This window comes from Culex pipiens, chromosome 1 (genome assembly GCF_016801865.2).
Source record: "Culex pipiens pallens isolate TS chromosome 1, TS_CPP_V2, whole genome shotgun sequence".
NCBI classification, from domain to species: domain Eukaryota; kingdom Metazoa; phylum Arthropoda; class Insecta; order Diptera; family Culicidae; genus Culex; species Culex pipiens.
The window spans coordinates 60375550-60390633 of NC_068937.1; the positions used below are offsets into that span (position 1 = coordinate 60375550).

The 15084-nt window shown below is 40.9% G+C and overlaps 1 protein-coding gene and 1 long non-coding RNA gene across 2 annotated transcripts; one reads left to right on the plus strand and one right to left on the minus strand.

Annotated features, from left to right (window-relative positions):
* Window positions 1–6124: 6124 nt before the first annotated feature.
* Window positions 6125–8130, plus strand: LOC120424159 (tetracycline resistance protein, class D-like). The gene is made up of 4 exons (XM_039588207.2): window positions 6125–6383; window positions 6439–6699; window positions 6755–7745; window positions 7803–8130. Exons 1-4 carry the CDS (start codon window positions 6242–6244, stop codon window positions 7855–7857), a joined length of 1449 nt encoding a protein of 482 aa, XP_039444141.1. The 5' UTR covers window positions 6125–6241; the 3' UTR covers window positions 7858–8130.
* A 5355-nt stretch (window positions 8131–13485) lies between these two features.
* LOC120424143 (uncharacterized) lies at window positions 13486–14813 on the minus strand. The gene is made up of 3 exons (XR_005606335.2): window positions 14588–14813; window positions 14030–14532; window positions 13486–13969 (listed from the first exon to the last, which is right to left on the minus strand). It is a non-coding gene; the product is annotated as an uncharacterized LOC120424143 (long non-coding RNA).
* Between the last annotated feature and the right edge of the window lie 271 nt (window positions 14814–15084).

Sequence of the window (15084 nt, forward strand, 5' to 3'; positions counted from 1 at the left end):
CATAAGGGCGCCTCCAGTAAAATTTTCATAATAAAATTTGTATGATTTTTTTAAAGTCGTAGTGGTGCCTCCAATCAATTTTTCATATCGAGAATTTGCATGATTTTTTAAGTCGTAGGGGCGCCTCCAATTCAATTTTCATATCGAGAATTTTCATAAAAATGTTTCAGTCATAGGGGCGCCTACAATCAAATTATAATATCGAGAATTTTCATGTTTTTCAAGTCATAAGGGCGCCTCCATTCAATTTTTCATATCGAAAATTTGAATGATTTTTTTTAAGTCATATTGGGAATTTTCATAAAAATGTTTATGTCATAGAGGCGCCTCCTGTCAATTTTGATAATAAGAAATTGTATGAATTTTTTAAAGTCGTAGGTTTCGCATCCATTAAATTTTTCATGATTTTTTAAGTCGTAGGGGCTCCTCCTGTCAAATTATTAATATTGAGAATTTGTTTTAAAAAAATTAAGTCGTAGGGGTGGCACCAGTTAAATTTTCATAATAAAAATTTGCATGGTTTTTTGAAGTCATAAGGGCGCCTTCAGTCAATTTTTATAATAGAATTAATATGATTTTTTTAAAGTCGTAGGGGCGCAGTCAAATTTTTATATTGCATATTCGTATTGAAAAAATTAAGTCTTAGGGGCGTGTCCAGTTAAATTTTCATAATTTTCATGAAAATGTTTTAGTCAAATTTTTCATATTGAGAATTTGCATGATTTTATTAAGTCGTAGGGGCGCCTCCAGTCAAATTTTCATATTGCATATTCGTATTGAAAAAAATTAAGTCGTAGGGGCGAGTCCAGTTAAATTTTCATAATTTTCATAAAAATGTTTTAGTCATTAGGGCGCCTCCAGTCAAATTTATCATATCGATTTGAAAAAAAAATCTCTTTGGCATTTTAGCAACATAGCTAAAAAAAAATCGGCCCTTCGGGCCGAGGGGCGCATGGGGTGTAACTAACTTAATTTGCCAGGGGGGGTTAAACCCCTAAAACCCCCCCCTTGTACACGGCCCTGGTCTCAAATGATGCTGGGGGTGGTTGTACCTATATAAAATAAAAACCTTTTGGTTGCATCGCAAAAAAAGAACACGTGCACAAGAAAGTCGAACAACATACACAAACAGCTCACAAAAGATGATGGAGGAAAAAAAACGAGGCAAAAAAGTGAGAACCGAAAAATAGCCCCCGGCGAGGTACGGTAGTAAATAATGATAACATAATAAGAGGAAAATTAATCGAATTCAACCCCTGAAAAATTTCCAAACCGCAGCAGCAGTAGCAGCATCAACATCATCAACAGAGACTGAAACGCTCCAGGCAAATTGGGTGGGGAAAATTTGGGGGGAGAGAAACCGTTGAAAAACAGACATGAGAATAAGTGAAGGAGAAGTGGGAGGAAGGAAGAAAATGCAATTATTCTGGGAAGCAACAACTTGGTGGGGTGGGATTTTAATTCCCTGATATCAGGATACATGCTCGCTCGGGGGCTGAAATCGAGATGTACACGAGGTTAGATAAGTAAAACATTCATCATAAGCATAGTAAAAAAAGGTGGATTTCTCCAAAAAAGTTTTTTTTTTCAACCAGTTTTTAATAGGTTGTTAAACGTTTGCTTTACCCTGCATAGCATATATAATTTTTCTATCTAAAACTTTGAGTAATTTTTATCTTTAGAAAAAATAAAAAGTTCATTCATTCAATATCAAAACAGATAACACAAGAAGGCTTATTTCTTCATGCATAATAAATTTAGATTCGAATAACAACCATGCTTCACTATGCACTGTTTATAAAACATGTCCATTGAGATGATTAATTAGTTTATTTTATTTTCACTAGCATTAGAGCGGATCTCGCATCGATTTTCCAGCTAAACTTGAACTTGCTCAGCTCACACATGCCGTCTATCGGTTTGATGATGCGTTCTCTTTGTCGTGTGTTACACAGAAAAAAAAATGATGGTAATATTCATCAGGAAATGGTGACAGATATTGTGGCCAAAAAAATGATAAATTTTACCTTGAAAAATGATTAATTTTCATCAGAAAATGATGAATTTTCATCATAAAATGATGAAATTTACCTCAAATAATGATGAAATTTACCTTAAAAAATGATGAAATTTACCGCAAAAATGATGAATTTTACGAAAGAATGTGTATTATTGCATTAAAAAATGTGTAATTTGTTGCTGAGAAAGTGGAAGGATAGGTATTGAACTGTCATCCATTTCAGAGAACGTAAATAAAACATTTGATACAAACGAATATTTTTTTCATGACTTTCAGGGTACTTTGTGAGTGGCAATCAGTTAGCGGCCAACTGCTTGATCGCTCTAAGGACCCGGGTTGGTTTTTTAGCAAATATTACTTTAAAGTTAGACGGAACGCCAGTTCTTGGACAACTTTTGTTCAACTTAAATAAATGTCTGAACTCGACAGGTTGCTCGCTATCGTCCTATTTAGCGTCTGCAACAGACAGAAAATGTTTAAGTTACGGTGTTTTCTTTAAAAGTGCTTCCAAAAATGCTAGTCGTGGTATCAATATGGCGCTGCTTTCCCGTTTTACCTTAAGTTATATCGTTGGAATTCAATAATTCTAGAATTTTTTTTGAAAAGGTCGTATAAACAAAATTTTCAATTTTTGCTTTTTGGGTGTTTTTAGAATCAAAAAAAATAAAATTTGGTTTATAGGACATTTAAAAAAAAAAAAAAAAAACTCCAGAATTATTCAATCAATTATTTGTTTTTAAACATTGCACAAGAATGAAAAAAAATTCAGCAGAGCTGCTAAGTCAGAGCCTTTGAAGGCGGAATCAAACCTTTTTCACGATCTGCAGTCGACACATTTGGAGAAGCAGAATTTGGAAAATTATTTAAGCCAGAGTAAATTATTTTTGCATAAATTGTACGACTTAGGATTGAGCCATTTCTTTTATAATATACAAAAAGTAAAAGCACTGATATAACTGGATATTAAATTATGTGTTTGCTTAAAGCCAACTTCGCTTTAAAATTGTATGCATTCCAACGGAATTGTTTTAACAGTTAAAGCAGAGAGAAGGGAACAAGGGACAAAAATTTGTACGATTGTAGGAAGTTTGATAGAAAATTCTGACAAATTTTGAACCGAATGCATGATACGTGCATTTTAGATTCGTCTGGACCGAAATATTAGCGTTTGAAATCTGAAGCACTGTTTTCTGCGAAATGGTACCCCAGCACCTTCGAGTAAGACGTTATGCATCGTCAGTACAATATTGAGTCCAAAAAGGAGGATAATTCAATGAAATAATGAAAACAAGATACCATGCAATTTACACAGCAAAAAAAGCATTAATCTAACTGCGTGTAAAAAGCCTGGTTGTAAAATATATTTTGCATTGTTTTATGAAATTTGATGTAATATTACACCCTGACATATGTAGCCCATCAGTATGGGAAATCTACTTGACCGATATGTCAAGCTAATAGATTCGTTTATCCTTTTAATTCTTCATCTGTCTGATTGCGATCGGGCTAAGGCGCCAGTCCATACTGTTAATGTTGGGTTTGAATCCCATCGGTGGCACCTTTTTTGTGTTTCCAAAAATTGTACATGCAAAGTGTAATGTTAAATTACTTTTTTCATAATGGTGATGCCCAGTTAACTCAATCCGAATTCTGAAAAGGAATCTATTTAGAATCGTATACAAATTCCGTTTCAAACGCAACAACCGGTTTCGTGTTCGAACCGGTTGTTGCGTTTGAAACGGAATTTGTGTACGATTCTAATTAGATTCCGTTTCAGAATTCGGATTGATTTGAGTGGGTGTGCATGCGATTTTACCATCGAATTTTTTGCTGTGTACTTACCAAAAAAAAAAATGCTGCAAGACGAAGTTTAACCAGTTGAAATCCTTGAGATATTATCCCACATGAAATATCCACCTGCAAAAAACGATTTTTTTACAAAGTGTCATAATCTTAAAAAAACAAACAAACTTATCTAAAAGTGGAAATAGACGTCGACTAATGGTGATTAGATCCGAAAAACAAATTTTGCACAGTTATGGCGGCTGCTTTTTCCACGTTGGCTTTGGCATTTTCCAAGAGTCGTTTGTTCTGAGAAGCTGTAAAGATGAGTTGATATTTAAAATTGTCATTTGGACTCTTAACTGATGTGGTGTCAATCCAGAATCCGAAAAGAGATGCGTTTTACGCGAGAGGGGCCATCAAAGAATGCTTCTCACCAAGCCAATTTGATAACACTCAGAGAAATAATTAAAAACAATATTTTAGGAATTTTTCAGTCCTGTTTTTACTTACAAAATGAACATGAGGTAATTTACTTCAAATTGAACGTTTGTTGAAAAATTCAATTTTTCATTATATTTTGGATGAATAAGTACGATAAACAAGTCATCCCGACTTACCAACTATCCTGAAATAAATGGATCGTACATCAGATTCATCGTGAACTGTTCAAACCCCAAAACTCGACAGGCAACTTCCTCCAAACTTAACCAAAAAATCACCACCTTTTGAGGATTCTTGGGTGCGCAAGTGGCCAAAACACCCGGACTCTTCTTCCAAACCAGTCCGGAAGAAGCACTAACACAAACTCACCAAAACAAACGACGACGGTGACACGGAATCTGCGACGATTCCTGGCAAAAACCCCCGGCACCTTCCTCCAAACCGATCCGGAAGAAGCACCAACACAAACTCATCAAAACAAACGACGACGGCGGCACGGAATCTGCGACGTTTCCTGGACGTAAACACCCGGACACACTTGCACCTTCCTCAAAACCGATTCGGAAGAAGCACCAACACAAACTCACCAAAACAAACGACGACGGCGGCACGGAATCTGCGACGGATCCTGGACGTAAACACCCGGACGCACTGGCAACTTCTCCCAAACCGAACCGGAAGAAGCACCAACACAAACTCATCAAAACAAACGACGACGGCGGCACGGAATCTGCGACGTTTCCTGGACGTAAACACCCGGACACACTTGCACCTTCCTCAAAACCGATCCGGAAGAAGCACCAACACAAACTCACCAAAACAAACGACGACGGCGGCACGGAATCTGCGACGGATCCTGGACGTAAACACCCGGACGCACTGGCAACTTCTCCCAAACCGAACCGGAAGAAGCACCAACACAAACTCATCAAAACAAACGACGACGGCGGCACGGAATCTGCGACGATTCCTTGAGGTAAACACCCGGACACACTGGCAACTTCCTCAAAACCGATCCGGAAGAAGCACCAACACAAACTCACCAAAACAAACGACGACGGCGGCACGGAATCTGCGACGGATCCTGGACGTAAACACCCGGACGCACTGGCAACTTTTCCCAAACCGAACCGGAAGAAGCACCAACACAAACTCATCAAAACAAACGACGACGGCGGCACGGAATCAGCGACGATTCCTTGAGGTAAACACCCGGACACACTGGCAACTTCCTCAAAACCGATCCGGAAGAAGCACCAACACAAACTCACCAAAACAAACGACGACGGCGGCACGGAATCTGCGACGATTCCTTGACGTAAACACCCGGACACACTTGCACCTTCCTCAAAACCGATCCGGAAGAAGCACCAACACAAACTCACCAAAACACACAACGACGACGGCACAGAATCTGCTACGATTGTTTGACGCACGAGCGACCAAAACTCCCGGACACGCGACGATTAAATCACGATCCGACAGGCTTCTGCCAACCACTTTTCAAAACGTTGCGTTTGACAGTTGTCAAAGTCCCTGGGTCAAAAAATGATTGAATATTGTACCTAAATTTGATGAATATTACTCAAGTATACGAGTAGCAAAAATAATGTTGAATATTCATCAAAAATTAGGTAATATTACACATTTTTTGTGTAAAACCTGTTTGACAAAAACAAATTTCGTTTTTCAACAATTATAGAGGTAAAATTCATCATTCTTTTTTTCAACATTCTGTTTTCAACCTTCCATTTTTACATTATTTTTTGCTGTGTATCACAAGTTTATAATCAGGAACCATGTGCGATCTGCATTATGTCATTCATAGAGTGCTGTTTTCTGACTCATTCTAAACCGGGAGCGCACGATTAGCGATAATATAAACTAGTTAGATGATTGCAATCTCGTAGTTTGAATTCATCACCGATGTAATTAGTTCTAATCGATCAGCGCCGGCAAGCAGTCGGCATTCGCATTACAAGTGCAGTTCCCGCGATGGACAGGATTGACGCTGATCATGAGAAGGTTCCTCTGTTGAATCGCGTTGGATTTACGCCAGATCAAGGGAGAAAACCACCGAGTCGGATATCGATTGAACCGATGGTCTTTCTGCATAGTTTGGGGTGGAGCCTTTCTGGTAAATTTGATTTGATTTGATTTTCACAATTAAGTTCGATTTCCTCATTTTCCAGAGGTAAGGCTAACCGATCAAATCGTATACCAAACGTGCGTGTTTAAGCTCGGTTCGGCGGAAGAAGTGTGTTCTCAGCTACACAGCGATGACAACGCAACGGCCAGCATGGTTCTTGAACAGGTCGTTCAACCTTACGCCGCTTCCGTATCGATGGCAATCGTCCTGCTAACGTCGGTCGTTCCTGCCGTAGCGGCTCTGTTCTTTGGACCATGGTCGGAACGGTTTGGAAGGAAGCCCGTTATTGCGATCGCATCGATCGGTGAGGTTGTGGAGAACTATTATGCTTTAAACGGTTATATGATCTTTGCTTTCAGGATACTTATTGACTTATCTGCTGGTATCTTTGATGAGCTTCTTGTCGACTTATTTCACCTTAACTCCTTGGATTTATGTGGCAGCTCATGTTCCAGTATCCATTCTCGGAGGATTTTCAGTATTCAACGCAGGAATATACAGCTTCATGAATGATATAACCAACGATAACAATCGAACCGTTTGCATGGGCATTTTACAAGCCTTCACGATGCTTGGAGTACTTGGTGGGCTGTTGATCAGCAGTTGGTCGGCGGATATAATCTCTACCGCGACTTCGTTTCTAATCTCAGCCGTGCTACAATTTTTAAGCCTGCTTAATCTCGCATTTATGACAAGCGAAAGTGTTCCCGTTGATCAAACTGTTACAGTAAGACAACAAATAGTCGCAATTTTCAATTTCGAGCTTGTAAAAGATATGTCCAGGACACTCGTCAAAGTAAGACCCAACAATGGTCGCACAATTATGTGGCTCTTGATAGCAGTCGGGGGAATGGTTGAATTCGCAATAGCTGGTCGAGTTTTGTTCTTCCTGTACACTAGACGTCAATTTGAATGGGACGTTGCGATGTACAGCCTCTGGCTTTCCTCGGAACTAGCAATCATCATGTTTGGAAACTTTTTCGGAATTTTCCTCATGCGGAAACTGTTCAAAATGTCGGACCTTGGGCTGCTAACACTTTCAACGATCAACCATCTTGGAGACTACCTGATCAAGGGCTCCGCCCGGCAAGGCTGGCAACTCTTCCTGACCACTTTCATGAGTCCATTCAAAGGGATCGACGGGGCCGCCTCGCGATCGATTCTGTCCACCATACTGCCCGACGACGAGGTTGGCAAAACGTACTCGCTGGATCTATCGATCAAGGCGGTCACTCCGCTGGTATCGGTGTTCCTCTTCACCTATGTCTACAACAGCACTATCGAGAGTGCTCCGTACGCGTATCTGTTCCTAACGAGTGGAGTGTTTGCCGTGAACTTGGTGATTATTACGTACGTACTGCAGGAGATCTAATGGTCAGCTTTAAACTTGTATCTTTTGCATTACAGAATAATCCGTTTCTTGTTGAAAACGCCTCAAGAAGAGGATGTGGATTCCAAATGAAGGCCAACTAAAATGGCACGTAATAATAGCACAAACATGATGACTTGACTCTTGGAAAAATGACTCAATAATGGGTTAAATCACGATTTAACAATTATGGTTTTTGTTGTGGACAGAAGAATTGTGCGAGGTGTCTCGCCCCTCGCACGCCGCTGGCTCACGAGTGCTGGCCAGACTATCACCCTGTGATGCGTGACAGCGCATAAATGTATGCTCGCAATCTGTCAGTGCTATTGTTTATGTTATTCATTCTCATTTCGCCTATCGTAGTAAATACACGTTTTAGTTCTTAAACTACTTCTTTTTATTGTGTATTGTGCGCCTAATCCGGTTCTGATACCGGGACAATCCTGACCACCCTCGTACCGCGCTCATACACAAAAGTGGCGACGAGTCCGGTACTGTAGTGGAATCGTTCCACTCCAGTCAATCCACGCGGGGAGGAGCAAAACAAGATGGACTTTTGGCAGGACAAATCGCCATCGACCGGTTCTCCGCATGGTGGCCACGTGAACCTCCAGCTGCAGCAGCCAATGGACGGACCGTTTTCCGTCGGCTCGGGCCGTGTTCCGCAACAGGCACCATCAAACAACGCTGTCGAGTTCCAGCACAAGACGCGCGGATTCGTGTCTGCCTGCTCGGGACATGTCGCAGCAGAACCGTAGCAGATTCACTTGCCGGGAACAGCTCTCCAGCATTCCGGCACCGCAGCAAGTCCATCCCTGCTCTCCTCTGGCGAAATGATGATCCGCTTCTCGCAGCTGATGGAGCAATTACTCAAGCAGCAACTCCAGCTTCAGCAAGCGCTTTCGGCCATGCAAAGTGCGATGGCGGCCGCGCCATCTTCTTCAATCATCCAGCCTGTGCCCGAGCCACAGCAACAAGTTGAGGTTATGCCATCCACCCGCTGCGATCAAGCGCCCTGTCACCTGTGCCAGTCCAGCGAACCTCACAGCAGCGTTACCAGCAGCATCTCCACCTCGCAGCAGACCGTAAGCCAGGCTCCAGCATCGCCGAAGCGAGTCCCAGCAGCTTCCGTGGACGGTCCACGATCAGCAGGTGAGACGATCAGTGACGTCACCAGCGACGATCACCATCGCCGAATCATCGTCCATGTCCCCAAGCAAGACGGAGCGGACAGTTTCGGCAAGCGGTTCCAGCCCAAGCCTGCGAACCCGTTCAGCTGCCAGATCACCGAAGCTCCAGCGTCGACCACAGCGAAGAACAGCACTTCCGTCGACGTCATCGGCCAGCCTCGGGGGCAGCACGTTATCCGTCCGGCGTCGTATGCAGCGTACGGTGCCGCCAAAGAGGAGCTCAGTCGGCAAAAGCAGGTGAACATCATCCTGGACGTCTACTCGAGTTGGCCGTCTTCCGCTAAGCGCGACCAAGCTGGTGCCTCCAAGATCAGCAGCGGACTAATGGACCTCGCCGAGTGCCACCAGCAATACCCATCTTCGACGAGCAAAGCTGCAGCCAAAGCGAATGGCTCCCGTATGCTGTTTATCGTACGCCGTGGACCGCGGCCGGATCAAGGTAAAGTCGTAACATCCATCGATCATCTCCCACCTTGGCCGCCTCCCACGCTCGCGTTCTGCTCTCCCACGCAAACCGTCAGCAAAAATCGAGGAGGGAGAGAGTATGTGCAATCGATTTCAAATGCGACCCAATCGCAAAAAGTGTGGCCCGAGAAGTCGATGAGTGGAAACGTCCGCTCACTAACCGTTGAACAACAAAGCCGCGCTGAACCCGATCGTGTGGCACCACTGAACCAGCAGGATGTTCTGCGGCATCGTCGGTTCCAAGCTGCAGCCGCATCGTTTCCAGCATTTTCAACAGCGGAGCAAGCTTCAACACCCCGTGCGCGTCCCCTGCATCGCAGTTTCAAAATCTATCCACGTCAGCATCAACATCTTCTCCGGCTTCACGGTTCCTAGCGAGTTCGTCGAAGTCATCCGTCACTCCGCAGCTGGTTTGCTCACCTTGGCGCTCATCCAGCGCATGATCGCTTGACAGGTTCGACTGCCGCCAGCTGACTTAAGAGGGGAGATGTTGTGGACAGAAGAATTGTGCGAGGTGTCTCGCCCCTCGCACGCCGCTGGCTCACGAGTGCTGGCCAGACTATCACCCTGTGATGCGTGACAGCGCATAAATGTATGCTCGCAATCTGTCAGTGCTATTGTTTATGTTATTCATTCTCATTTCGCCTATCGTAGTAAATACACGTTTTAGTTCTTAAACTACTTCTTTTTATTGTGTATTGTGCGCCTAATCCGGTTCTGATACCGGGACAATCCTGACCACCCTCGTACCGCGCTCATACACAAAAGTTTTATACAATTTATATACTTCTTCTTCTTCTTATATATATATATATATATATATATATATATATATATATATATATATATATATATATATATATATATATATATATATATATATATATATATGGGACTTTTTTTCAAAACCTCGCTCCACAAGCTAAATATTGTTCCTTGACCTATTTTAGAACTCTGGGCCAAATATGAGCAAAATCGGTCATCATTTACCCATTGATACTCGGAGGTGAAGTTTGTATGGGAAAAATCGAAAAAATGTATGGAAAACCCAAGTTTCTTACGGTTTGGTCTGCACGGTGCGCTACTTCCATCCAAATATTCCCAAAAGTGAGATTCTTATTGGAAATTTAATGCTCTACAACTTTGTAGAACATACTAAAGCTGTAAAACTCGATCCTGAAAAGTTATTAGTGATTTAAAAAAGTCATTTTTGTATGAAAAACATTTTTTTCACCAACTTTAGGCTCGGGTATCAATGGGTTAATCTCATCCAATTTCGCTCAAAATTTACACAGATGCTTGAAATAACCCAAAAATCTGTTTTCCGCTTGTGGAGCAGGGGGTCATTTTTTCTGGGCACCCTAATATATATATATATATATATATATATATATATATATATATATATATATATATATATATATATATATATATATATATATATATATATATATATATTTATATATATATATATATATATATATATATATATATATATATATATATATATATATATATATATATATATATATATCTATATATATAAAAAAATTCGACGGTTTTGTTCGAACGCGAATCAATTAAACACGGAACGTCGGATCGAGGTGCTCATAGTGGCGGTGGGTTCGTAAAAGTTCAAGGAAGGTTCTTACGCCAAAAAATTACAACTTTGGCCACTCTGGAACCAATTCGGAAAATCTGCAGATTGTATGGGAAAAGTTAGGTAAAATCAAATTTAGATCACAGGAGGCTGAAGGAGCGAAAAAGTTAAAAACGTCAACAAACAAAAAAAAAAGGCAGAACGAAGTTTGTCGGGTAAGGCTTGTTTTAGTATAACTTTTGTCAATTGAAGTTTCAAGTTGGAAAAATTGCCTTTCAATGTCCAAGACAAGTCACCTGCAATGATACAACACAAAAACTTTATGTTTAGCTAGAATCGTATTGATTTTCGTAGAGTGTCTATTTGTTCTCCACCTGTATCATTGTACCTGCCAAGAGCGTAGAGCGCTGTAGAGGTCGCATCGATCTCCTATTTTGGTCAATTAATAGAAAGAAAATGCAACGAAAAGCTCATTATAAAATGCTTATGAAAAAAATACAAAAATCATTAAAAGTTGAAAACCAAAAGTGTCTCATTGATGACTACTCTACCCTAAAGGAGATTCGGTGTAAAACATACAATACAAATGTTTTGATGTTCAGGAAAAAAAGTTTGTCGTTGTCTTATTTTTGATTGTCGAGCGAATGACCCTGCTTCTTTTCGCATAAATGTTCCTTATGCAAATTCATCACTTTTGAGTTATTGATGCAGTTTGGTTCGAAATCGTTAGAAAAAAATGTTAGAAAAACCAAAAATATTCAGTCCTTTGTTCTATAAATCTGGAGCAAACCCATATTTTTTATTTGGGACAAATTTGTTTTTTCAGCTTACTTGTTTTTGCGACCATGGGCAATGAACTACTCTAAAGTAATTTAGATTTTTTCTTAGACTTATGGGCATTTTTTTATATTATAACAGTTCAAAAATATTTTAAAATGCATTGAAAACTGAACAATGATTATTGTTTGAGGACCGCTGATTTCAAAGCTATTAATCTTCATCACTCTGAAACAATAAAACCGATGAAAAAGAGAGAGTGTAAAAAAAACAATTTTATCCAGTTCCTTTACCTTCTGAATCCCTACCGAAGAAGTTTGTAATGCACACACATTCTTGAACCACCTAATATCAACGCGCAATAAAATGTATAGCTTAAGTTTGGTCCAAGGGATGTTGGCTGCACATTCAATTTGTGTGACCAAACTCCCGGTTCCTGTGGATGTACTACCAGCCGAGAGTTCGCGCTGAGAGTAGGGCACACCAAAATCCTTTTCCTCAAGCTTTTTTCTCGTTCTGGACTAGAAGCACTACCGTTCGGTGTATGTGTGTAAGTGTGTGGGCAGGACACTAAAGGATTCGACTGTTTGACGACGGGTAGAACCAGTGAAAAAACGGAAAAAAAACTGCTCCTACTGTTGTGCCGTTGGTTATATCGAAGAGCTCTAGCTTTTATGGTTCTCAGATAGCCGGCGAATAAAAGAGCGAAAAATCAAACGCTAAAACCATTTTCGGATTTAGTCGCTCGTGAAAAAGGATTTCGAGCGTTTACTTCCCTTTGCTGTGTTTTTTTTTGCCTGTTTCTGAGAATGCTTTTACAACAATCAACAGCAGAAGCGGTAATGCGTGATTCTGAGAATACACATCAAGTTGGTATATTGACGATGTACATTTTGTTGTTACAAACAATATGACATTTATATTTGTGAAGATGAAAGTGTTATCTTGCAATTAGACCTTCCAAAATTAGAGATTTAAAATGCTCCATAAACTGTAGTTCACCCAAGTTTTTTTTTGTCGAGCCATAATACCACTGCGAGGAATATTGTGGGGGAGTCACCCAAGTTAACGGTACTATCGCAAAATTAAACTGGTTTCAAACCTAAATAAGAAATAATAATTCAAAAAAAGCATCGCCTAAAACCATCATAGTATCCACCCACTGCTGTTCAAAAGTTGTATGGATGATTTTTCTCGAAGCAACCATTAGGGAGTGTAAGTGTTTAGTAACAATCATATTTAATAACAACGATCTGCAAATTATGTTAGAGTTTGTTGAAATTGTCACATAGTGGTAAAGGCTGGCACAAATTTAATTTAAAGTTATTGTACAGGCTTGCCAGATCTTCAATGTTTTGTCCTCGTTGTCCTGATTGTCGATTACCTAACCAAAATGGGTTGGATGGTAGTTATAGTTTTCATAGTTTTTAGTGAGTTTCGGATATTTGTGAAAACAAATGTGTACACACAAAGAAAAAATACTCTAAATTTAAAAAGATCGTTCGTTAGATTAAAAGTTCGCGTTGGTGAATATTCGTAGAAAGTTCAAACTTTTTAATTTAAAAGTTAAAAAGTTGTTGATACTACCATGCATTTCTGGAACAAAATCGTTGTATAGGTAAACGTTTTTTACTTTTGATACAAGAAAAAACTTTTTATGGCAAGAATAAATAACATTTAACATTACAGTGATGATTTTCGAAACATGTGATGGATTTTATTTCAATATTTTAATATTAAAACAGTATGTTTTCGATTTTTTTTTGTATTTAACGGATCTGCTTATGGTTGGCCAACTTCCGCGTCCAAGCTGTACCGATTCTTACGGTACGCCACCGGTCACGTTCGAAGGCCCCAGGCTGAGCAGGTTACGGATGGATGTTTCGTTGGGGAGCAACATCGCGGCCTTTATTTTGGAGCGCGACAGCGATGTAGAGAACAGGGTGGTCTCGTTGCCGGCCATCATCAGGACAGGCTTGGAGGAGTTGGCCATTGGTTGTTGATTCGGGAAGGGAAGTCGACGTTTTCCGGCTAGGAAGTGAAGCGCATGAACGGATAGTTCACGATCACTTCGTCCTCCTTCGAGAATGATACAGATATTGCCAACTCGCCGTCAAAGTTCATCCGGCCGAAGCTGCGCCGTTGCGAGATGAGCGTTTGCGGGCGGGAGTTGCTGAAAGAGTTTTAAAGTAAATGAAATTGGCTAGACACTGAACACATTCTCAATACTCACCTGTAACTTCTTCGGTATTCCAGGTAGATGTTTTTGATCAGGTTCGTCGGATCTCGCTCCAACCTCTGGAAGTAATCTGAGTACGACAGCTCCAGGACCTGCGGCTTTCGTACAGACGGTCCTTCCAGAACTAGTGCAAACTGTTCTTCCGGATGTTTAGGTAATACTCGTCCCGCAACGAGAAATGGACTGCGGACCCTCGGGACATCCCACACTGTCCCGTCATCACTTCTGGCACATAATGCTGCTGATGGTCGTAAACCGCCGGCACCGAGTGCAACATCCGCGCTGACCACTTCCGATTATGCCGCTCGTCGTTTCCCTCTTCCGTCGGATCCTTCTCCTCACCGTGAAAATTAACTTTTTCGTACTTGTTCAAAAATCGGATGTAAATCTGCTTCAACGTCAATCTCGTCTACCCACCCCGGGCCACCACCACCGAATACAACCGGTGCAAATCCACATCCCGACCTCCGATCTTCGGCAACCACATAAACGGCGTCCTAAAACAAACAAAATAATCTCAAACACCACCAAACACCCAAGCTTCATTCTTACCCATTTCGGTCGTGAAACAGCTGCAGGTCCTGCAGGAAGCTGCAGCCATGGCCTTATCCTTTTGAAAACCAACTTTCCCCTAATCTCCCAACCTTGTTCCGCACCCGCACCCGAGCCCGCACCATCCTCTTTCGAAGGTTTCCGCGTCCAAGTCCTGGCAGCGGCCGCGTTCGGTTTTGATAGTCGTTGTGAACCTCCACTCACCGGAATCAACAAAACGTCTGTTTACATTTTGGACTTAGGCGAACACGGTTACACGAGCACGACAAAATGAAAGAAATTTTACAGTCGAATTAAAAGTGAAAACTTTTAAATCAGTGAGCAATGAGATTTTCAAAAACTGTAGCAGTAAAAGTTTTCATTTTCAAAACAAGAAAAAAACTTTTAATGTAGCAAATTTTAACAACTTTTTAATTCTAAAGTAAGTTACTTTTGTCATTACCGTAATATTTTTTTGTGTGTATACATATTTTTTTAAGTACTTAGGCCGTTGCAAA

Coding starts and splice junctions, on each gene's coding strand:
- LOC120424159 (XM_039588207.2), top strand. CDS start 6,242: ATGGACAGGATTGACGCTGATCATGAGAAGGTTCCTCTGTTGAATCGC. Junction 6,384..6,438: donor TTTGGGGTGGAGCCTTTCTG/GTAAATTTGATT, acceptor CTCATTTTCCAG/AGGTAAGGCTAACCGATCAA. Junction 7,746..7,802: donor GTGAACTTGGTGATTATTAC/GTACGTACTGCA, acceptor TTTGCATTACAG/AATAATCCGTTTCTTGTTGA.